The sequence below is a fragment of the Lycium barbarum genome, chromosome 8, assembly GCF_019175385.1.
Source record: "Lycium barbarum isolate Lr01 chromosome 8, ASM1917538v2, whole genome shotgun sequence".
Taxonomy (NCBI): domain Eukaryota; kingdom Viridiplantae; phylum Streptophyta; class Magnoliopsida; order Solanales; family Solanaceae; genus Lycium; species Lycium barbarum.
This window is the reverse complement of record NC_083344.1, coordinates 67,360,361-67,379,039: the sequence shown is the minus strand read 5'-3', so window position 1 is coordinate 67,379,039 and position 18,679 is coordinate 67,360,361. Positions and strand designations below refer to the sequence as shown.

Sequence of the window (18,679 nt, the reverse complement as noted above, 5' to 3'; positions counted from 1 at the left end):
AAGGCTGGATTGAAATTGGTATTATGTTGCTAACATGTTGCAGGTGCCTTGATAATGATGGTCTATTTTGCAGGGGAAACAAGTGAGAAGCTGGTTCTCAGGGGGAACATCAGTCTATGAGTTTGTCATCATCAAAAAGGGGGAAATTGATAGTCCCAAGTGCATTCGTGTTTTGATGATTGTCAAACTAATTTAGAACCAGATAGAGACCTGGTCTGTGATCTGCTCTCTGTGCACCTTGCACGGTAAGCAGAGATAGTTGTAAAGCCGAGCTACTTACTGCAAAAGTACAGCAGTTGAGCTGGCCCATGCTTTAGGTCAAATATTGAATGAGTGGTCTCTATCTATCTCACATGCTTCCCACTATATATACAACATGTTGCAACATATTGTGTATCACTTGGAAAACCTAAAAATCACTCAAAAGGTGCAGTCGTCACAAGACACTCCAAGTGTTCAACAATGCTAATCACAAAATGCGTCATAGGCTTTTTGCATGTCAATTTTGAGCATGTATCTAGGTGACATACCTTTCCTCTTATACCCCTTCACCAGCTCATGACTCAAGAGTATATTATCAGTGATAAGTCTGCCTGGCACAAGTCCTACCTAACTACAATCCATTACACTTTGCATTTTTTCAGTGAGCACTTCAGATATTATCTTGTAAAGCATAGTACAATAGGAAATTGGTCTGAACTCTTTGATGGAAAAGGGATTTTGCAACTTTGGAATTAGAGTGACTGTGGTGCAATTGATATCTTTGAACAATTTGGAATCTTGGAAGAACTGCAACACTGCATAAATGATGTCCTCTCCTATAACAGACCAGGTGCTTTTGAAGAAACAAGCATTAAAGCCATCACAACCTGGAGCTTTTAGTTCAGAGATATCCTATAGTGCCCCATTCACATCTTCTCTTGTAACTGGAGTAATAAGTTGGACCTGTTGATTCCTATGTAGTATTTTCCCAGAAGTCATCACTCTAGGATCAATTTCAGGAAATTGTTCTGCACATGTCCCTAGTAGGTTCACGTAAAACCCAATTGCTTCATTTTCTATTTCTAAGTTAGTTGTTAACAACTCTCCTGTAGCTGACACTAGCCTGGTAATGTGATTCTGAGCTATCCTGCTTTTAATGTTAGCATGAAAATATGTCAAGTTAGAATCTCCTAGCTTCAGCCACAACACCCTTGACTTCTGTTTGAGGATGCTTTCTTCCACCATAATCCACTTCTCTAGCTCATGTTTCAATACTTTCTCTTGAGCAAATAAGCTGGGATTATTAAAAATCACTATAAGCTTCTCTTGAGTCTCTTGCAATTGCTGTCTAGTATCCTGGATTCTATTCTCTTCTATGGAGAACTCATGTATGTTAAGACTCTTCATTACCTCCTTTGTTGGTTTGAGCTTTGTCCATACTCTAGCCATGCTAGTGTTGTGAACAAGCTTTTCCGAAGTCTCCTGTACAATACTCATAATTTTTTTGTGTTTGCATAGATGATTTAGGAATCTGAAAGGTTTAGCCCCTTGTCTTTGGACAGGTCCAATAGTAACACTCAGCAAAGCATGATCTGAGAATTGTGGATCTTTAACTTCAACTTCCACCTGGGGCCAAATGTTCATCCAAACAGAGTTGACCAGTGCCCTGTCAATCCTGTTATGGACATGAGAATTGGTCCAGGGGAAGAATCTTCCAACTGAATTCATGATGGTTAGACCAGTGTTATCTAACAACTTATTAGAATCCATGACTTCAACATCTTGAACTTGCCTTCCTCCTATTCTATCCTCTTCTCCAAGTATAACATTGAAATCCCCCATGATAGACCATGAGAGTTGTATTTTTACATCCATGCCCTCTAAATCTTGCCAAAGTGGTTGTCTATCTATAATGGTATGCTTTCCATATACAACAGTGAATTCAAACACCAAAGCATTTGTAAGATCCTTCAGTGTACAATGCAGAAACTGAGGATGCACATGCAACATAACCAAATCCACCTTGCTAGGATCCCATGCTAGCCAAATCATGCCCCTATTATTGTGATCATAATTATCATGCCATCTCCAGTTTGGAAGAAGTTGCTTCATAATCTTTGGTTCCCTCTGCTTAGCTACTCTATGTTTTGTCACAACTATAACTGTAATTCTTTCTTTATTCACTATTCTACTAAACTCCTTATGCTTAAAACGCTTATTAAAGCCCCTTACATTCCAGATTGCTATGATCATTGAGAAGTTGTAGGTGGATCAGGGGCCCTTATCCTTGTGCTTGTACTACTCTGTCCACCTTCATGACTAGTCATAGCAGCTTGAAAGATCTATTGGAATGTAGTATCATTGAGGGGGGTAAAGCCAGTTGCATTTTCCACATTTTGCTCTTGACTTGCCATTGAAGCTCTACTAACTGCTTTCCCTCTTGCTACTTGCCATCCTTCATTTGCATTGTCTTGAATATGAACATCTTGAGCATTTTCTTACCCAGCTTGCTCATCAAACCGACCAAGCTCTTTCTTATTCTGCCAAGCATGTTAGGCCTTTTTAATATCCCCTTTAGGCCCCTTATTTTCTACTTTGATTTTCTTTGGTTTCTATTGTGGTTTAGGCTTTGGTTCATGGAATATATGACTAATCTGACAGCATGCAGGGCAATATTGAGGCCACCATTCATAGCTAACAAACTGGTCAAAAATAGTGTCACAAGGATCCATCACCTTTATCGCTTTAGAATGTGGCCTAGTCACATCCATTTTTACCAACACAGTGTTGAAACCTAATTTTCGACCTCCCTTAATTTATTTTAATTACCTAGAGTCCTTAGATGTTAAAACGGAGTGAAATATGTACTATTTCTGCAAGTCAAAATGATTTTATAAATTACTTAGATAATATTTTCCCATTTTATTTGGCAAAATGATCTTTGGAATATTATGAATCATTTAGAAATTAATTGACATATTTTATAATTAATATGGAACATTTGCTAAAATAAATCAAGAAGAGAACTGGAAATAATTATTTTTTTAATTGTTAAAGCTACCAGAAAATCAATTAGCAAGCGCATTCACTCCATTTAACTCAAAGAATCTAATTAATTAAATAAATTAATTATTTTACCCCCCCTCCCCCCAATTCTAAAATTAACCATAATTAATTGAGTGTTAAAATTTATAAATTGATTGCTATATGGCTAATACTGGCTACAATTGAAATAATCAATTTTTAGCTAATTCTGGCCTTAATTGAAATGACCAAATTCATTGGTTTAAATCAATTGAGGTCATTATTGCAAATTATCTTTAATTGGTTAATTGGGCCAAATGTGGCCATAATTGAAATGACTTATTCCATGGGTTAAAGTCAATTGAAGCTATGTTTGCAATTTGAGTCCATTTGCATAATTAACTATGTTTGTTAGTTTGTTTAATTAATCATGTTTGACCATAATTAGAGGATTTAAATTAATTGAATCGCTTAATTGTGACCATTTATTTAACTAAGGTCAAGTCCTTGCATATATATACACGTATATACACATGTATACATGTATATCACGTTTATATCTTTGTATATATATATGTACCCCCTTTCTTTTCATTTAAAACAGTCGCGCCTAGTCCAAATTAGACCATGACCCGACCCAACTCCTATCAACACAACAACAACAACAGAAACAGACCCTAAAGGCCTCATTTGTTTTCAAAGCGTCGAAGAGGAGGGGCAAACCCTAGCCGCCTCCTCTTTTTCTTTCTCCCTTTTGACATCATCTATACCGAAAAAGGCAAAGGAGAGGACCTACGTTGGTTTCTTTAGACTTTGCATGGCTGAAAGTAGTAAGAGCATTAATTGCTCTGCCACTTTTCATCCGTTTCCACCACGATTCAACCCAAACAAAGTGTTAAACCTTATTTTTTTCTTGCTTTTTTGCTACACAACGGTCTAAAACCCTAAAAATCTTAAATTGTCTTTGTTTGCATTCAATTTGAATACTGAGTTTCCATTGGTTCATGAGGAGCCAGATGGATTGACCCAATTCTGGGTCGATTCTGATCCTTGATGTGTTTTGGGAGTGAATCGTGACCTTTGAATGTTGAAACGAAGGCCTATTCTCAATGATTTGTGAAAGTCCCACGTCGGTTGAATTTAGGGTTTCTCAATTTTTTGGGGTTCTATTTCATAGTTTGCATACACCGAATATATTGCATATTCACAAAAAACTCAGAATACTTAAGTTTTTTGCAATTTAGCTTTGAACTTTGATTGTTCGAGTTAAGTTAAAAAATTTAAATATTTTGTTTGTTCTTGTGTGGGTTTGGCTTGAGCATTCAGGTTTAAGGAAACAAAAATCTTCCAAGTTCGAGTCTCGACAAACAGCTGCACTCACAAAAGGTAAATCTTCTTATTTTCTTTTATTTTAGTCTTGAGCTGTTTTAAATGCTTGTTGTATATTCAGTTTGCAGTAATTAGTAGGTTATCTTGTTGTAGTTAGATTTATTATGTGCTAGTTAATCATGTTGTTTAGCTTAAGATATCGTTAGAATCTTGTAGTTAGTTTGTATGTGATTAAGTGTGTCTTAGCATGTTATCTTTCTTTAGGTATACCCCTGTTAGATTGGGTTTCCTGCTTTAAGTTTGATTGTATAGGCTGCTAATGGCACTGTTACCTAGTTTAACTGCATATAGGTTAAAATACTAGTCCTGCTGTGATTTGTATGCTTCATTTGACATGTTTGATCATGTCTAAAGGTGTTTAATCACTGTTTATGTGTCACTAGTTGGTTCAAGCTCTTCTTCGGTCTAGACTCAGCATGTTTAAATGTTATTATGCTTAATTTAGACCTGGTTTAACATGTTAATTAGCCTAAACCCTGTATAGTTGCTACGTACATATTGAATCAGTCTTTATCATGTCAGAATGGTAATAATTATAGTTTCAAAACCACATTCTGCTAATATCTTTCCTGCTTAAACTCTATTTACCTCGTCAAATGCATGACTATAAGCTGTGTTGCATGCCTAGTGATTAATAACATTACATACATGGATGATAACTTGTGCGTGATGCATCAGTATTGATTAAAAGAGGGTTGTGAGTCATCATGTGACCAAAGTGTGGTCTGTTTCTCTGCTGAAAGGTTCATTTGATTAGAAGAAATGAATTATGTGCTTTTGTTTAGTTTGAACTCAATTTGAAACTCTATTAAGTTGACAGTTATGTGTAGCATACTAGACTAAGAATGGGACCCTACATACTCCTACATTAACAGATTTTAGATCACCTAGAGTTAGTCTAAATGCACTCTATATGCTATTTTGAATCTGTGTATTAGCCAAGGGAGGTCATATTTAGTATCTTGCATATTGTTTCAAATCTGATCTAGATACCTCAGTATGTGCACTCTACCTATGTCCGACTATAGCTGGTATATGTGTTTATAAAACTGTGATTTTTTTAAGCAAAACCACATAGCCATGCTTGTGGTGATTTATTTCAAAAGGAAAAAATTAAATATTTACAGAAAGAATTCTAAAGGAAACAAAAGAAAACAAAGAAACAAAAGGTACATGATTAAATATTGTATCAGAACTACTTCTCTTCTGCAACATCTTGAATATGCTGAGATTTTCCTGTTGTATGATGTTTCCATTATAAGTCACCTCAAAGCTCTCACCAGTTGTTATGGAAATAAAGTGATAAATCTGGAAAACAACTGCCTTCTCCATGTTGCTGAATTTCTGCTTTTGAAATTAAAATTGTATCCTTGATAGTAGTAAGAAGTACATCTTGAAGCTGACATCCAAAACTTTATTTGTAATCAACAAAAGAGTGTCGTATTCACTACACTTGGATTATGAACTGCAGCAACTTCATTTGTACTGCTGCTGTGAATGCAGCTACTTCATGTATGCTACTGTGCAGTGATGATCAAACTCTGTAGAAGATCTTCAATATTTTTCCCTGCACTTGTATACTTTATATCTGAAGCTAGGTAGCATAGCCTTATCCATGTTCAATATCTTTCTGGCATCAGATAGTAAATCCTGAAAGTTATTAACTTGTAAAATACCTGCAAAATTGAGCACACAGTTAGCTAAACAATCAGCAAGTGCATTGCCTTCCCTAAGGATATGAGCAAACAACACTTGCCCCTTATTACTCCACTACTGTATTCTCCTTATCTCCATTCTGATGTTCCAAGGGATACTCCATATCTGCCTTATGATGTTTAACAAAGCCAAGGAATCAATTTCAATAACAACAGGCAAGAACTGATGTGACACACAATATTCAATACCATGCCCTATTGCTATAGCCTCTACACAAAAATTGGTAGTATCATTTAATGTTCTAGCTGCAACATACATTAATTCTCCTCTATCATTTCTTATGCAAAAGGCAGCAGAACTCATCCCTAGATTTCCCCTAGAGGCCCCTTCAGTGTTGCACTTGAACCATCCTATAGCTGGATGCATCCACATGACCTCCCTGCAAACTATTTTTGGCCTATATCCCTCCAAGAGTTGCACCATTTGAGGGCATGAATAAGGTACCTGCTGCAGCCAAGGATACAAAAACTTGATAAGATTATGCAAATTCAGATTTATGCCACGGATCACCATAGTTCTATTCATTCTTACTGCATGCATTATGACATTTCTCCTCTTCCAAAGTTGCCAACACACCACAGCTGATATAGCTGCATAATTGTTTTCAACTTAGCATTACATGAACTATCCCACCACTTCACTACTATTTGATGAATATGCACAAAAGCCTCAGTAATTCCTGCTGCTTCTTTATAATATTGCCATATGGACTTGGCAAAGGAACCGGTTAAGAACAAGTGCTGCATAGTTTCCTTCTGACTAGGATTTACACAACATCTACATCTAGAAGTAATAGAAATTTACCTTCTCTTGAGAACATCATCTACAGGTAACTTAAGTCTCCACACTCTCCATAATAAGAAAGATATTTTGAAAGGAAGACCTTTGACCCACAGTTTTGGATAAAATGTAGAAGTTTCATGTTTCTGTCTAAGTATATTCCAAGCACTTCCCACTGAAAACTCTCCTGAACTAGTTAAAGTCCACCAACGTCTATCCTTTTCTGATTCTGTTGAAAAACCACTAATTAATTCTTTACATGCTCCACAACATTTGCAGGAAAGTGAGCCTTCATTTCTACAAAGTTCCATCCATCTTCTGTCATTACATCAACAACTTCCACAATGTTATTATTATTATTATGATCAATCTCATATAAAAAATGACCAATTGGACCAAGCTTTGTCCAGTTATCATCCCATGCATCACATGAACCATTATTTGGCTCCCACCATATGAATTGATCCACTTCATATTTGGCCTGCAACATCATTTTCCATATCTTAGATCCCCCTTTTACACTGAACTCTAGTAGGCTTAAGTTTCTTACAGTACTTGTTCCACATGAAGTTTGACCACATGGAATTAGTAGTTCTGAATCTCCACCATAACTTAGCATATAGAGCTTTTGAAACATCATACAAGGATCTGAAACCAAGGCCACCTTCTTCTTTTGGCAAACAAATGTTCTGCCATGACACCAGTGTCTGCTTCTTTCCTCTTCTTTGTTATTCCAGAAAAATCTTGCAAAAATCCTATGTATTACATTAATAGTATACTTAGAAGGTAATATAGCTGACAAACATACACAAGGATACTTTGAAGAACACTGCTGATAAGAACAACTTTCCCTCCATAAGATAACAATCTTCCTTTCCAGCTTTGCAGTTTATTCTTAACCTTTTTAATGAGATCATTGTAATACATCTTCTTCCTTCTTGTATGAAATATAGGACACCCAAGATATTTTAAAGGAAATTGATCTCTAGTAAAACCTATAATTTGTTGAACTTCTTGTTGTATATTATGTGCCACCTTATCATAAAAATTGAAAGCACTTTTATCCCTACTGATATACTGACCTAATAACACCTCATACTCCTTCAAAATGATCATGATTTTCATCAAAGAGTATTTCTCAGCAGATGCAAATATGATGGTATCATTAGCATATGCAAGGTGATTAATCCTTACACTCCATTTAGGCATTCCATATCCAACAAAGCTACCATCCTCAACTAAAGAAAGGACCTCAGCAGACGGAATGAATAATGCAGGAGATAGAGGATCTTCTTGCTAATCCCCTTGTAGAATGAATGAACCCCTTAGCCTTGCCATTTAGCAGTATAGAATACCAATTTTTAGCCAGCTGTCTCCAAATCATGTCAATGAACACATCTAAAAATCCCATCTTCCCTAGCATTTTGATAAGATAAGACCAAGCAACCCTGTCATAGGCCTTAGCCATATCTAGTTTAATCACCACATTAGCTGGTTTCCCTCTTTTCCTTATATCTGTGACTATCTCTTGAGCTAAAAGAAAATTTTCAATGATGCTCCTCCCTTGTACAAAACCAGCTTGATTTGGAGATATCAAATAAGGAAGAATATCACCCAACCTATCATGTATCACTCTATAAACCTGTGATATATGATGCCTTATGATTAAAAATGATACAATATTAGCCTTTGAGTCTATTGTCCTATTTTACATTAAGTGTATACTCATGTTTCCATGCTAAATGTCATGTTTTATGTTTTTCTAAAACTTGATGGTACCTCTATTGGTGTTCCAGTTATCTTTACTGTATATTAGTGGTACATTAAGGTTATTGTGAGATTTGAATTGAGACTTAGAGATGCATATAGGAGTTGACTGAAAAGAAACTTGCTTAGATGTTTTAAAGAGGCAGTTTACTAAAAAGCTCATGCATAACTTGTCTACTTATTGCCATCTTCAGCATGTGTTTGAATCATGTATGAATCACTGATTTGCTTAACTTTGAAGCATTGCCATCCTTGATAATTATACATGACTTGTTGTAAAGTATAACATGATAAATAAACTGGGGTTTTCCTGTTCATGTGGTTTTGAGTACTCTCTGTCTGTATATTGAAGGTATGTTGGGGCATATCATCTCTACCATGACTCTTAAATTGCCTTCATGTTCCTTTTAGGTGACTTATGCCATGATTAAATATTTTATACGCATCTATAGTAGTTAGGTTGAGTATAATTACTGTATTCCGGGGGGGGGGGGGGGTATATAAAGTATACTAAGTATACCCAAAATTCTGTACACCCCAAGTGTATATGAATTTGTATACTTAGTTTATATGATGTATATCCTCTATTTTGACTGACCGATATCCTATGGTTGTTCGAAAGCTAAGTATGTGTGTATTCTTGTATTGGGCTCTAATGGGATTGGGCCTATAATGTGTGGTCTGTTCCCCTTTTTTCTGATAGCACGTGGGCTCTCTATTCGACCCAGTTGGGCTATTTGTGCTTCTATGTCTTGGGCCAGTCCCTGCCCTATTTCTGAGAATTGCATATCTATGTGTAATAAATTATGTGTAGTCCTTTATCATAGTTATGCATACAAACCTTAAGCATGTCCTAATCCTTATCTTTTTATGTGTTTAACATAAATAATTATCGGGCCATTTAGGCCACCTTTCTACATTTCAAACCTTTTGGCCCTGAGGTCCAACCACTCGTCTTTGATCGAGTCCGATAAATGAAAAGGAAGCTAACATTATTTGAAGGCTCAACCATGGGTAAAAATTGTTGAAGGGCCAGCTATGGGTGAAAATAGCCAACTGGTGGGCTTAGGTAGGCCTACCAGCCTAACTCTCTATTTATATTTATTTTCATATGTATGTATATGTATTTGGAAAGACATGACAAATATTGAAACCCCCTTATGCATGTGTAGAACTTAGGAAATGCTTAGAGGAAGTAGCCTAAAACATTTTCAAAACTTTGCTAATTTCAACTTTGCATGAAAATGGTACTCAATCTGATTTTGTTAAGGTTTAAAACTGGCTCAGTGTTTCAGATAAGTCAAACGGTTTCAAAAATGTTTAGTAGTAAAATGATTTGGTCCTTCCGCCCTTTGAGGAACTTGAGTAATAAAATAAAGGATATTAAAAACTGTTTTGGGTCTTAAGCCTAACAGCTGGAACCATAAATTATTCATTGAACTTCTAAACGAATTTTGTGACAAAAAACAAAAGAGTAACTAAAAACCTATTTCTTGGTAGAGTTATTTCTTCAAATACTTTGAGAAAGTTTCTGGAAAAAATATGAAGGACTTGGGTTCATTTGGAATAGAAACAGATTCTTTAAATTACGACTTAAATGATTTTGAGTTGTTGGGCCGAAGAAGCCCAAAATACTATGGATTGAAAACAAGAGGGATTCTATGTGGGTAAAGTTTGAGATAAGATGGACTTTGGACTAGACTATGAGTTGACTTGATATGAGCTTCAAATAAATAAATTTGGACTTAATAAAACTTCCACTTTTCTTTATGTATATATGTATAAAAATAGCAGATATACTCTATACTTTCCTATATATATAATAACATATAAGTACTAAACTCATTTTATTAGGACTAAATAGTAGTGACTTTACTTGGGAGAAATCCGGGGTGCGTCTTAGTCCGGCAATAAAATGAGTTGAACACTTATACGGATTTTCAAACCCAAAACCCCCTTTTCAAAAGGGTCTTTTTGCCGAAAATTTTGAATTTATGATTAAGCGTGACAAGTTTAGAAATAAAGTAAACATTTTTAGCAAATAATCACATTAATCACACATTGAAGCTCGTAGGTCAACTGTTTTCTACAGATCCTTAACACTAGGGTGCTTAAGACCTTCCCAAGGAGATCACCAGAACCCTTACCTCAAACTCTGGTCCAAAAAGGATTTTTCTCTTTCTTGATAAACCCTTTTAAACCGGTTTTTCTAATTTTCCTTAATAGATTAGGTGGCGACTCTAAAATACTAAAATCCAATTAGAGCACTAACAACCTCCTAGTAGCTTTTATGTGCCCGCGTAAAAGTGAACCGTAACAGATGGCGATTCTGCTAGAGATTTTTCTAAGTTCTAACCATAAGGGTTTCAATATAATATGATATTAATTGTGAATATTTGCTTATTTTTGTTTACTTTCCTACAATTTATAAACTTTCATGCATTCATATCCTAAACTTCGCCACTCCTGGCAAAAAGTACGGTTTCAAAGGGGACACGCGGGCTCGCAGTCTAGCTTTCACAAAAAAACCCAAAACACCTCTTCTTTGAAACACGTTAAATGCGGAGTTGGTGTGCGGTCACCCAACAGCCGACAACGGTTCACACCGAGTTGTCCGCTTGGATCCAAGGTCACTTCAAAAAACCACTCTTGCATATACCTATGGTAGAACCAAAATAAATCCAAAGGAGAACTAGAAGGGTTTGGATATCTGAGATGTATCTAAACCCGATAGGGAGACTACCCACTGTCAAGTACGGTCTACGATCCGAAAAAACACCGCATCTCATTTATCTGCTAAATGGAAACATGTATTATGCCTATGTGCCGAACCGTTTCCTATTGGGGGGGGGGGTGGGAAATGTTAAACTTGTATTTTTTTGTAGATGTCAATAGATTTGCAGTTTGACATGGTTATCAACACGTCTGATTTATTGTACATGTGGTGGGATAGATTGAGTCAAGGGGAGAAGAGGGAAATTTCTTACAATTTGTGGAACTTAACCTCAATACTGACTATGAAGGGGTGCAGGGAGTTAATTGAAGTGATCATCGGGTTTTGGGATCGATATAGAATGGTTTTCCGCTTCGGGGATAATGTGGAAATGGCCCCGACTATGGAGGAGCTAAGAGACGTCTTAACCAGTGTAGGACTGGGTCTAAAAAGATGAAAGAAACCCGATAACCACGTCTTAATCCAAGAAAAACCCACCTACCACAAAATATTCAAAAGGATTTCCTTATCCCATGCCAATTGGGCTCATGGATCAGCTATACCCTTTAGAGAATTGTACACACGATTCGGTAACCCAAAGGGATTTATGGAACACCCATCCGAATTCGAAACCTATGCCAAATGGGACGCTACCTCACCCTTAGCCTTTGCCATATGCTTTTTGGGACTCATGGTCTTTCCCAAAGACGCTACATTAGCCATAGACACCCGAATCATTTCAGTTACCCATGCCATCATTTACGACATAACACGCCAAGAAGACACAAAATACTTCGACCTAACCCCCACAATCCTAGTCGATATGTACCGAGCCTTAACCCTTTGCCTAATCCACTATAAATACTTCCAAGGATGCAACCTACTCCGACAATGGTGGATCCTCAAGTATATGATTAGAGTAGGGGGTTCCCAATGCCTAAGTAAACCGGCAGCAAAAGACAACCTGTTTAATTTTTGTCCAAATTTTGGGGATCAGACCAAACGAGATTGGGCGTTTACGTTCTCTAGGCTTTGGGAGGATAATGTACAATGAATGTTTGATGAATTCATAACTGACATTGTTGTAGTCAAAGGGAGAAATGTTCATTTTTGCCACTTATGGGAATTCGAGGGATCCGCCCTTATGCGCATTCTAGCATTTTAAGACAGTTTGGGAGGACCCAAGTCATACCCCAAGTTAGGAACATGAGGGATTTTATCATTGAATATGATGGGGATAGGATTTCGAGGGCCGGAGATTGTGTTCGTGAATGGAACGGCCACACAACGTGGGGCCTAGACACATTAGCCCCCGACAGGTTTTATCCGGGGTATGAAGAAGAATATAAGGATTGGTTGAGAGCCGACTTGCAAGGCTTCCTTTCCCCCAAGCTCATCCTCTCTAATTGTGTGCAAGATAAGGCCTCCAAGGTTGAGATTATAGCCCGTTTGATTCAAAGAAGGGCCGATGATTGAGACGGTAAGTATTTGGAGAAACTAGAGCATGACCGAGCTACCATAGAAAATTTGAACCACGTTCACTCATGATTGTTTAGTAGAGCTTGATGATCGAATGAAGGCAACTTTGGACGATGTCGCTCAAATGAGTTTCATAGGAAAGGGGTTTCTAATGGACGCTACGTTGACGTCAACTCACCTCCACATCTAGACCGCCCTCCGAAAGGCCAAGAGGGAGAGGACAGATAAGACTTCATCATCAGCTACTGGAGGACATTTCTTTTGATTTATTTTCTTGTCTCTACTTATCTTTTGTACTCCTACGGGGAAGAATATTATTAATGGAAGTTTATTTCTGTTTTGGGCAATGGTTTGGCATAATTGGCATGTTCATGTTTCAATGCAACTAAGAGCTTTAGATTAACAACATAACCTAACTAAACAACATGATTAACAACTACAAAACTAAAACAAATCTAAATAATGATTAACTAAGCCTAATCAACTACACAAAAACAGAAACATAATGAATGACATAAGGCAACTTAAAGTACTAAAAAAATAAAACTAACTAAAAGCAGAAAGGATTACCTTTTTGGAGTGCATCCTTGGTCGAGTTTGAACCTTGGAGATCCTTTTCTCCTCAACCCCTCAACTCAACCACACCACAAAGAAAAAAGTACTTAAAATTTACTTAACTCAAAAATTAAAGTTTCAAAGCAATTCTTTGCCAAAACTTAAGAGAAATCCAGTTTTGAGTGAATATGTGTGATATTTAGTTCAAGGTGTCTCAAAAATGAAAATTGGGAAATATAACCCCAAATTTGAAAACCCTAATCTCATAATCAATGTGGGACAAGAGCAATTTTCTGAGAATTGCTTCTCTTTACAACAATCAATGGTCACGATTTGCGCATACAAACATATCAAGGGTCAAAATCGACCCAAAATGGGGTCAATCCACTTGGTTCCTTATGAACCAATGAGAAACCAGAATTCAAATCAGATGAAAACAAAAATAATTAATGTTTTTCAGTCTTTGAGACAGTAGTAAAGCTAGACACAAAAAAGGGAAGAGGATTATACCTCGTTTGGGGTTGAAACATGGTGGTTTTGGTTGAGAAATGGCAGAGTAATAAATTCTCTTGCAATTCTTAAGCCTACAAAAGATCGTCTCATCCACGCGAGGCCACGAGATTTCCATTTCCGGCAAAAATGACGTCAATGAGAGAAAAACTATGGGTAGTGGCGCTAGGGTTTCCTTGAAACCCTTGTGGTTGAAGAGCAATGACCCAAAGGGTCTGTTTTGCTCTGTTAGGGGATTATATATTCCTCGCCTTCTAGGCCGGGTCAAGTCCTAATGGATTAGGCTCGGCCAATTAAAAATGAAGGAGGAGGATGTAACACTCCGCAGATCCGAGTTAAGTGTGAAAGTGTCTTGGAGAATTGGACTTTACTGTTTTTGTCAAATGTAAAATACGGCCAACAAAACGGTCCATATTTTGAAATATGATCCGTATACCTTGGGCGTATTTCACCCACCTTCTTAGGTGGCTCACTGTTTTTGGCTATCATAAAATACAGCCAGAGTTTACTGCCCGTATTTTGAAATACGGTCCGTATATCTGGACGTATTTCACCTGTTCCCTAAGATTTCTCACTATTTTCATTATTGTTAAATACGGCCCGTATTTTGAAATATGATCCGTATTTTTGACAGTATTTCATCAGCCGCCAGCTGTGTATATAAATAGGGGGATTCAGTTAATTTTAGGAATTATTCTCATTCTCATAACCCTAAGGATGAAAATCTTTTCTCCAAGTCTCCAAACCTTAAGGTAAGAACATCTTTAACATTATTAATCAATCCTAGCATTTTACCCATGATTCTTAACATGATTCTTGAATGAAAAACCTAGGGTTTGCAAAGTAATCCTTCTCAAGGTGACTCAAGCTAGGGTTTTGGGTGTTTTTCGTTGTGAAAGTAAATTGTTGAATTACGTAAGGCTTAATTAAGGTATGTCTCTTTTGAAAATCTTATTTTGGAATGCATGACTTCTTTTCAAAAGTTCTTTATTGAATAGAAAGGTGAACTTCTCATAGTTTAAAACCCCAATTCATGTTTTTATCATGGTTGGTGTGTGTGAGCGGGCAAACCCATATTACACCTTAATTGTACTATACCCTATACATGTATTTGTGATCCTAACTACTTTTCCTCTATAAAAGATGATCAATAATAAGGGTTAATGGTTGGTAATAAGGCTTTCATGAGAAACTATGACAATTAAACCTTATTTAATGAAGTGGAAACATTTTCAAACTTAATGCTAATGGATGGTGTGACTACATTGAGATAATTGTGATTTATCTTCTATGCTATAATTTAGCTTCCATGCTATGAATTTGATTGTTGTGTTTAGCCTAGCCACTCGAGAAGAAGGGTAGTCACTATAGATCCTAGTGTGGTAATTGCCTAGCCATTTGGGAGGAAGAGTGGCCACTACCGGGTTCGCTACCCAGAGTGCGATTTATGCCTAGCTATTCGAGAGGAAGGATAGCCACCGATAATTACATATTCCGGTGTGGTGCGCTGTGATTAGGGACCTCTACGGTCATCCCTTCGATGTGCTTAATTGTTGGGCCTGTATTGGCATGTGTGATATTCTTATTTTCTCATGGAATTGTTGCTGTTAATTATGATCAATTGAAAGGCATATTTGAAGTTGTACTTTGACAAGATGCCTTATAATTAGTTTTGATAATTCTTATTGAGATACGCAAACTGAATAACTCTTCTTACATTGGTTTCACATGATTTTCAGGACTGATTTCTTTATTTATTATTGTACTCTATTTTCTTATTACTTATTGTCCCCGAGGCACTCATTGGGTACGAAGTACCCAGGCATACCATTGTTGTTTTTGAAGGTATGTTAGGTAACAGAGAAGAAAAGGTTCTTGATACTCCGGGCGTTTAGGAAGGACTTGCTGTTGCTACTGATTTGGTGAGCCCACACGTTCATTTGTAGGACACCCTATTTATTTGTTTATTCATTATATTAGTTTTCTGGGCTGTGTCCCGATGAGTCAAACTATTATTCCTTTATCTTAGAAGCTCCATAGTATACATTCTTGTGGGTAGTTGTTGAGTTATTGATTAACTCTCGGGCAAGTTATTATGTTTGACTAAGTATTTGATTAATAAAGACTTCTGCTGATTTAATTCATATATTCATGATTTGTTTACATTTATTTTATAAACTGTTGTAGGAGAATATTGAACCTAGTGGCTTTAAGTGTTGTTATTGCATCATTTAGGTTCTTCCGATGTTGTTCATGAAGTTGGATACCGGTCGCGTTTAGGGTGGGTTTTGTGGCGTGACAAACTTAGTATCAGAGCCTAGGTTTAGATACGTCCTAGGATTACTGTAAGTGTTTGTGGAGCTGTGTCTAGTGGAGTTTTCCTTGTGTAGGCTGATCACCTGCATGACTGAGAAACTCCCAGGACAGTTATAGGTGTTTCCTATTCTTCTTGATTTTAGATTGTGCTGTAGAGCTTGAAATCCTTTTAGTATCATTCTAATGTGTTCATTAATTCGTGCCTTTTATAGAAATGACTCTAACACGATCCAAAAATGGTAACCGAGGGAGTCCCGTGGGAGCTAACTGAAATCTTGGGGGCGCAAATACTGGTAATGGAAATAATGCTGGAAATCAAGCACTACCTCAATCACCGCCTGCTCCTCCTGTTCCTACTGCGGTGTTCCTGAGATTAGGTCAATGCAGATGGCGGTCCGAATGCTAACTGCATTAGTTGCAGTTCGGCAATAACGTGGAGGTGTGGAACCTCATAGTGGAGGCAGAATTAAGCAGTTTTTGGACTTAAAGTCACCAGAGTTCTTCGAGACACGAGAGGTGGATGACCCCCAGCACTTCTTAGATGAGACTTTCAAGGCATTGAGGGCTTTGAATGCCATTGGTTCTGAAGGTGTGAGGTTTGCTTCTTATCAGTTGAAGGATGTTGCTCATGCATGGTTTGAGATGTGGGAGTTAGAGAGGGGTGATACTGCTGTAGCTCCTACCTAGGCTGAATTTGAAGGGGCTTTCATGGAGAGGTTTCTGTCTGATGAGGAGAGATTTGCTATGGCTACAAAATTTAAAAAGCCAGAATAGGGTAACAAGTCGGTTCGAGAGTATAGTCTGGAGTTCACCCGTCTGTCAAAGTATGCTTTATACATGATTTCGACAAAAAAACATAAGTTGACTCGTTTTGTGAAAGGCTTGGTACCACATATCAAGTCTGCATGCGCTGCTGTTGCTATGTCGCCTACTTGCACTTTCTCATCTCTGGTTGGGTTTGCTGAACAACAAAAAAGTTGGAAAAATGAAGAGAGGATGGATCGAGATCAGAACAAGAAGGCCCGATTGGGTATTCTGCACCTGCTCAGTCTGATGCATATTCAAATGTCAGTGTGCCTTCTGGTGGGCAAGGTCAAATAAATAATAACGCAAGCAGGTTCTCCCGGGGTAGTAGTCGGTCTACTGTATGGGAAAATCGTATCTGTTATCACTGTGGTAATAGGGGACATCTTAAGAGGGAATGCAGAAAGTGGCTATGCAAGATGGCTTCCATGTCTAACCAAAGGAATGATTCGCCTGCTTCTGCATTTTCTAAAAATCCGCCTGCTGGTAATGCTAACAATAATAATCAGAATGCTTGTAATAATGGCAAAGGAAAGGAAGTTTCTAACACTTCTGGTGGAAGGACATCTCGACTTTATGGGCTGACTCGGAGAGAGGCAGCTGAGGCTTCTGACGCTGTGGTTACAGGTATCCTTACCATCTGTTCTCATGATGCTTATTTATTGATTGATCCGAGTTCAAATTTATCCTATGTGACACCTTATTTCGCTCTTAATATGGGTATGGAACCCGAACCTTTGTTGGAACCCTTTGCTGTTGATATGCTTTCTGGTGTTCCTGTTATTGCTTCTAGAGTGTATAGAAATTGTGTTGTTGTGATTAAAGGTCATGAAACCATGGCTAATTTGTATGAACTTGAGATGGTGGATTTTTATTTAATTATGGGGATGGACTGGTTGTCCGCATGTCATGCTAATGTGGATTGTCGCCATAAGTTAGTTGGTTTCGCCTTTCCTGATGAGCCTGTTATTATGTGGGAGGGTAAAATTTCTAAACCAAGGGTAGATTTATTTCCTATCTTAAAGCTTATAAGATGATCACTAAGGGGTGTATTTACCATTTGGTTGTTGTTACTGATACAAAAGCCCTAGTACCTGAATTTGCATCTGTTCCCATAGTTAGTGATTATCCCAAAGTGTTTCTCGAAGTTCTTCCTGGTATTCCTCCTGATAGAGTTATTGATTTTGGGATCGATGTTATTCCTGAGACCCAACCTATTTCTATTCCACCTTATCGTATGGCTCCAGCAGAGCTAAGGGAATTAAAGGATCAGTTAAAGGACTTGTTAGATAAGGGCTTCATCCGACCAAGTTCCTCACCTTAGGGTGCTCCAGTCCTGTTTATTAGGAAGAAGGATGGTTCCCTTAGGATGATTGTTGACTATCACCAGCTTAATAAGGTGACCATTAAGAATAACTATCCTTTGCCTAGGATACATGATCTATTCGACCAACTTTAGGGTGCTAAGTTCTTTTCGAAGACTGAATTAAGGTCTGGGTATCACCAATAAAAGACAAAGGAGGAGGATATTTCGAAAATGGCTTTCCGTACTCGTTATGGGCACTTTGAGTTTCTAGTGATGTCCTTTGGGTTAACTAATGCGCTTGCTGCATTTATGGATTTGATGAATCGTGTGTTTAAGCC

At 37.5% G+C, this 18,679-nt stretch overlaps 1 protein-coding gene across 1 annotated transcript; it reads right to left on the bottom strand.

Moving 5' to 3' along the window:
• Nucleotides 1-894: 894 nt before the first annotated feature.
• LOC132607856 (uncharacterized) lies at nt 895-2,235 on the bottom strand. The gene has a single exon (XM_060321932.1). The coding sequence runs from the start codon at nt 2,233-2,235 to the stop codon at nt 895-897; it is 1,341 nt and encodes a 446-aa protein (XP_060177915.1).
• Nucleotides 2,236-18,679: the final 16,444 nt, after the last annotated feature.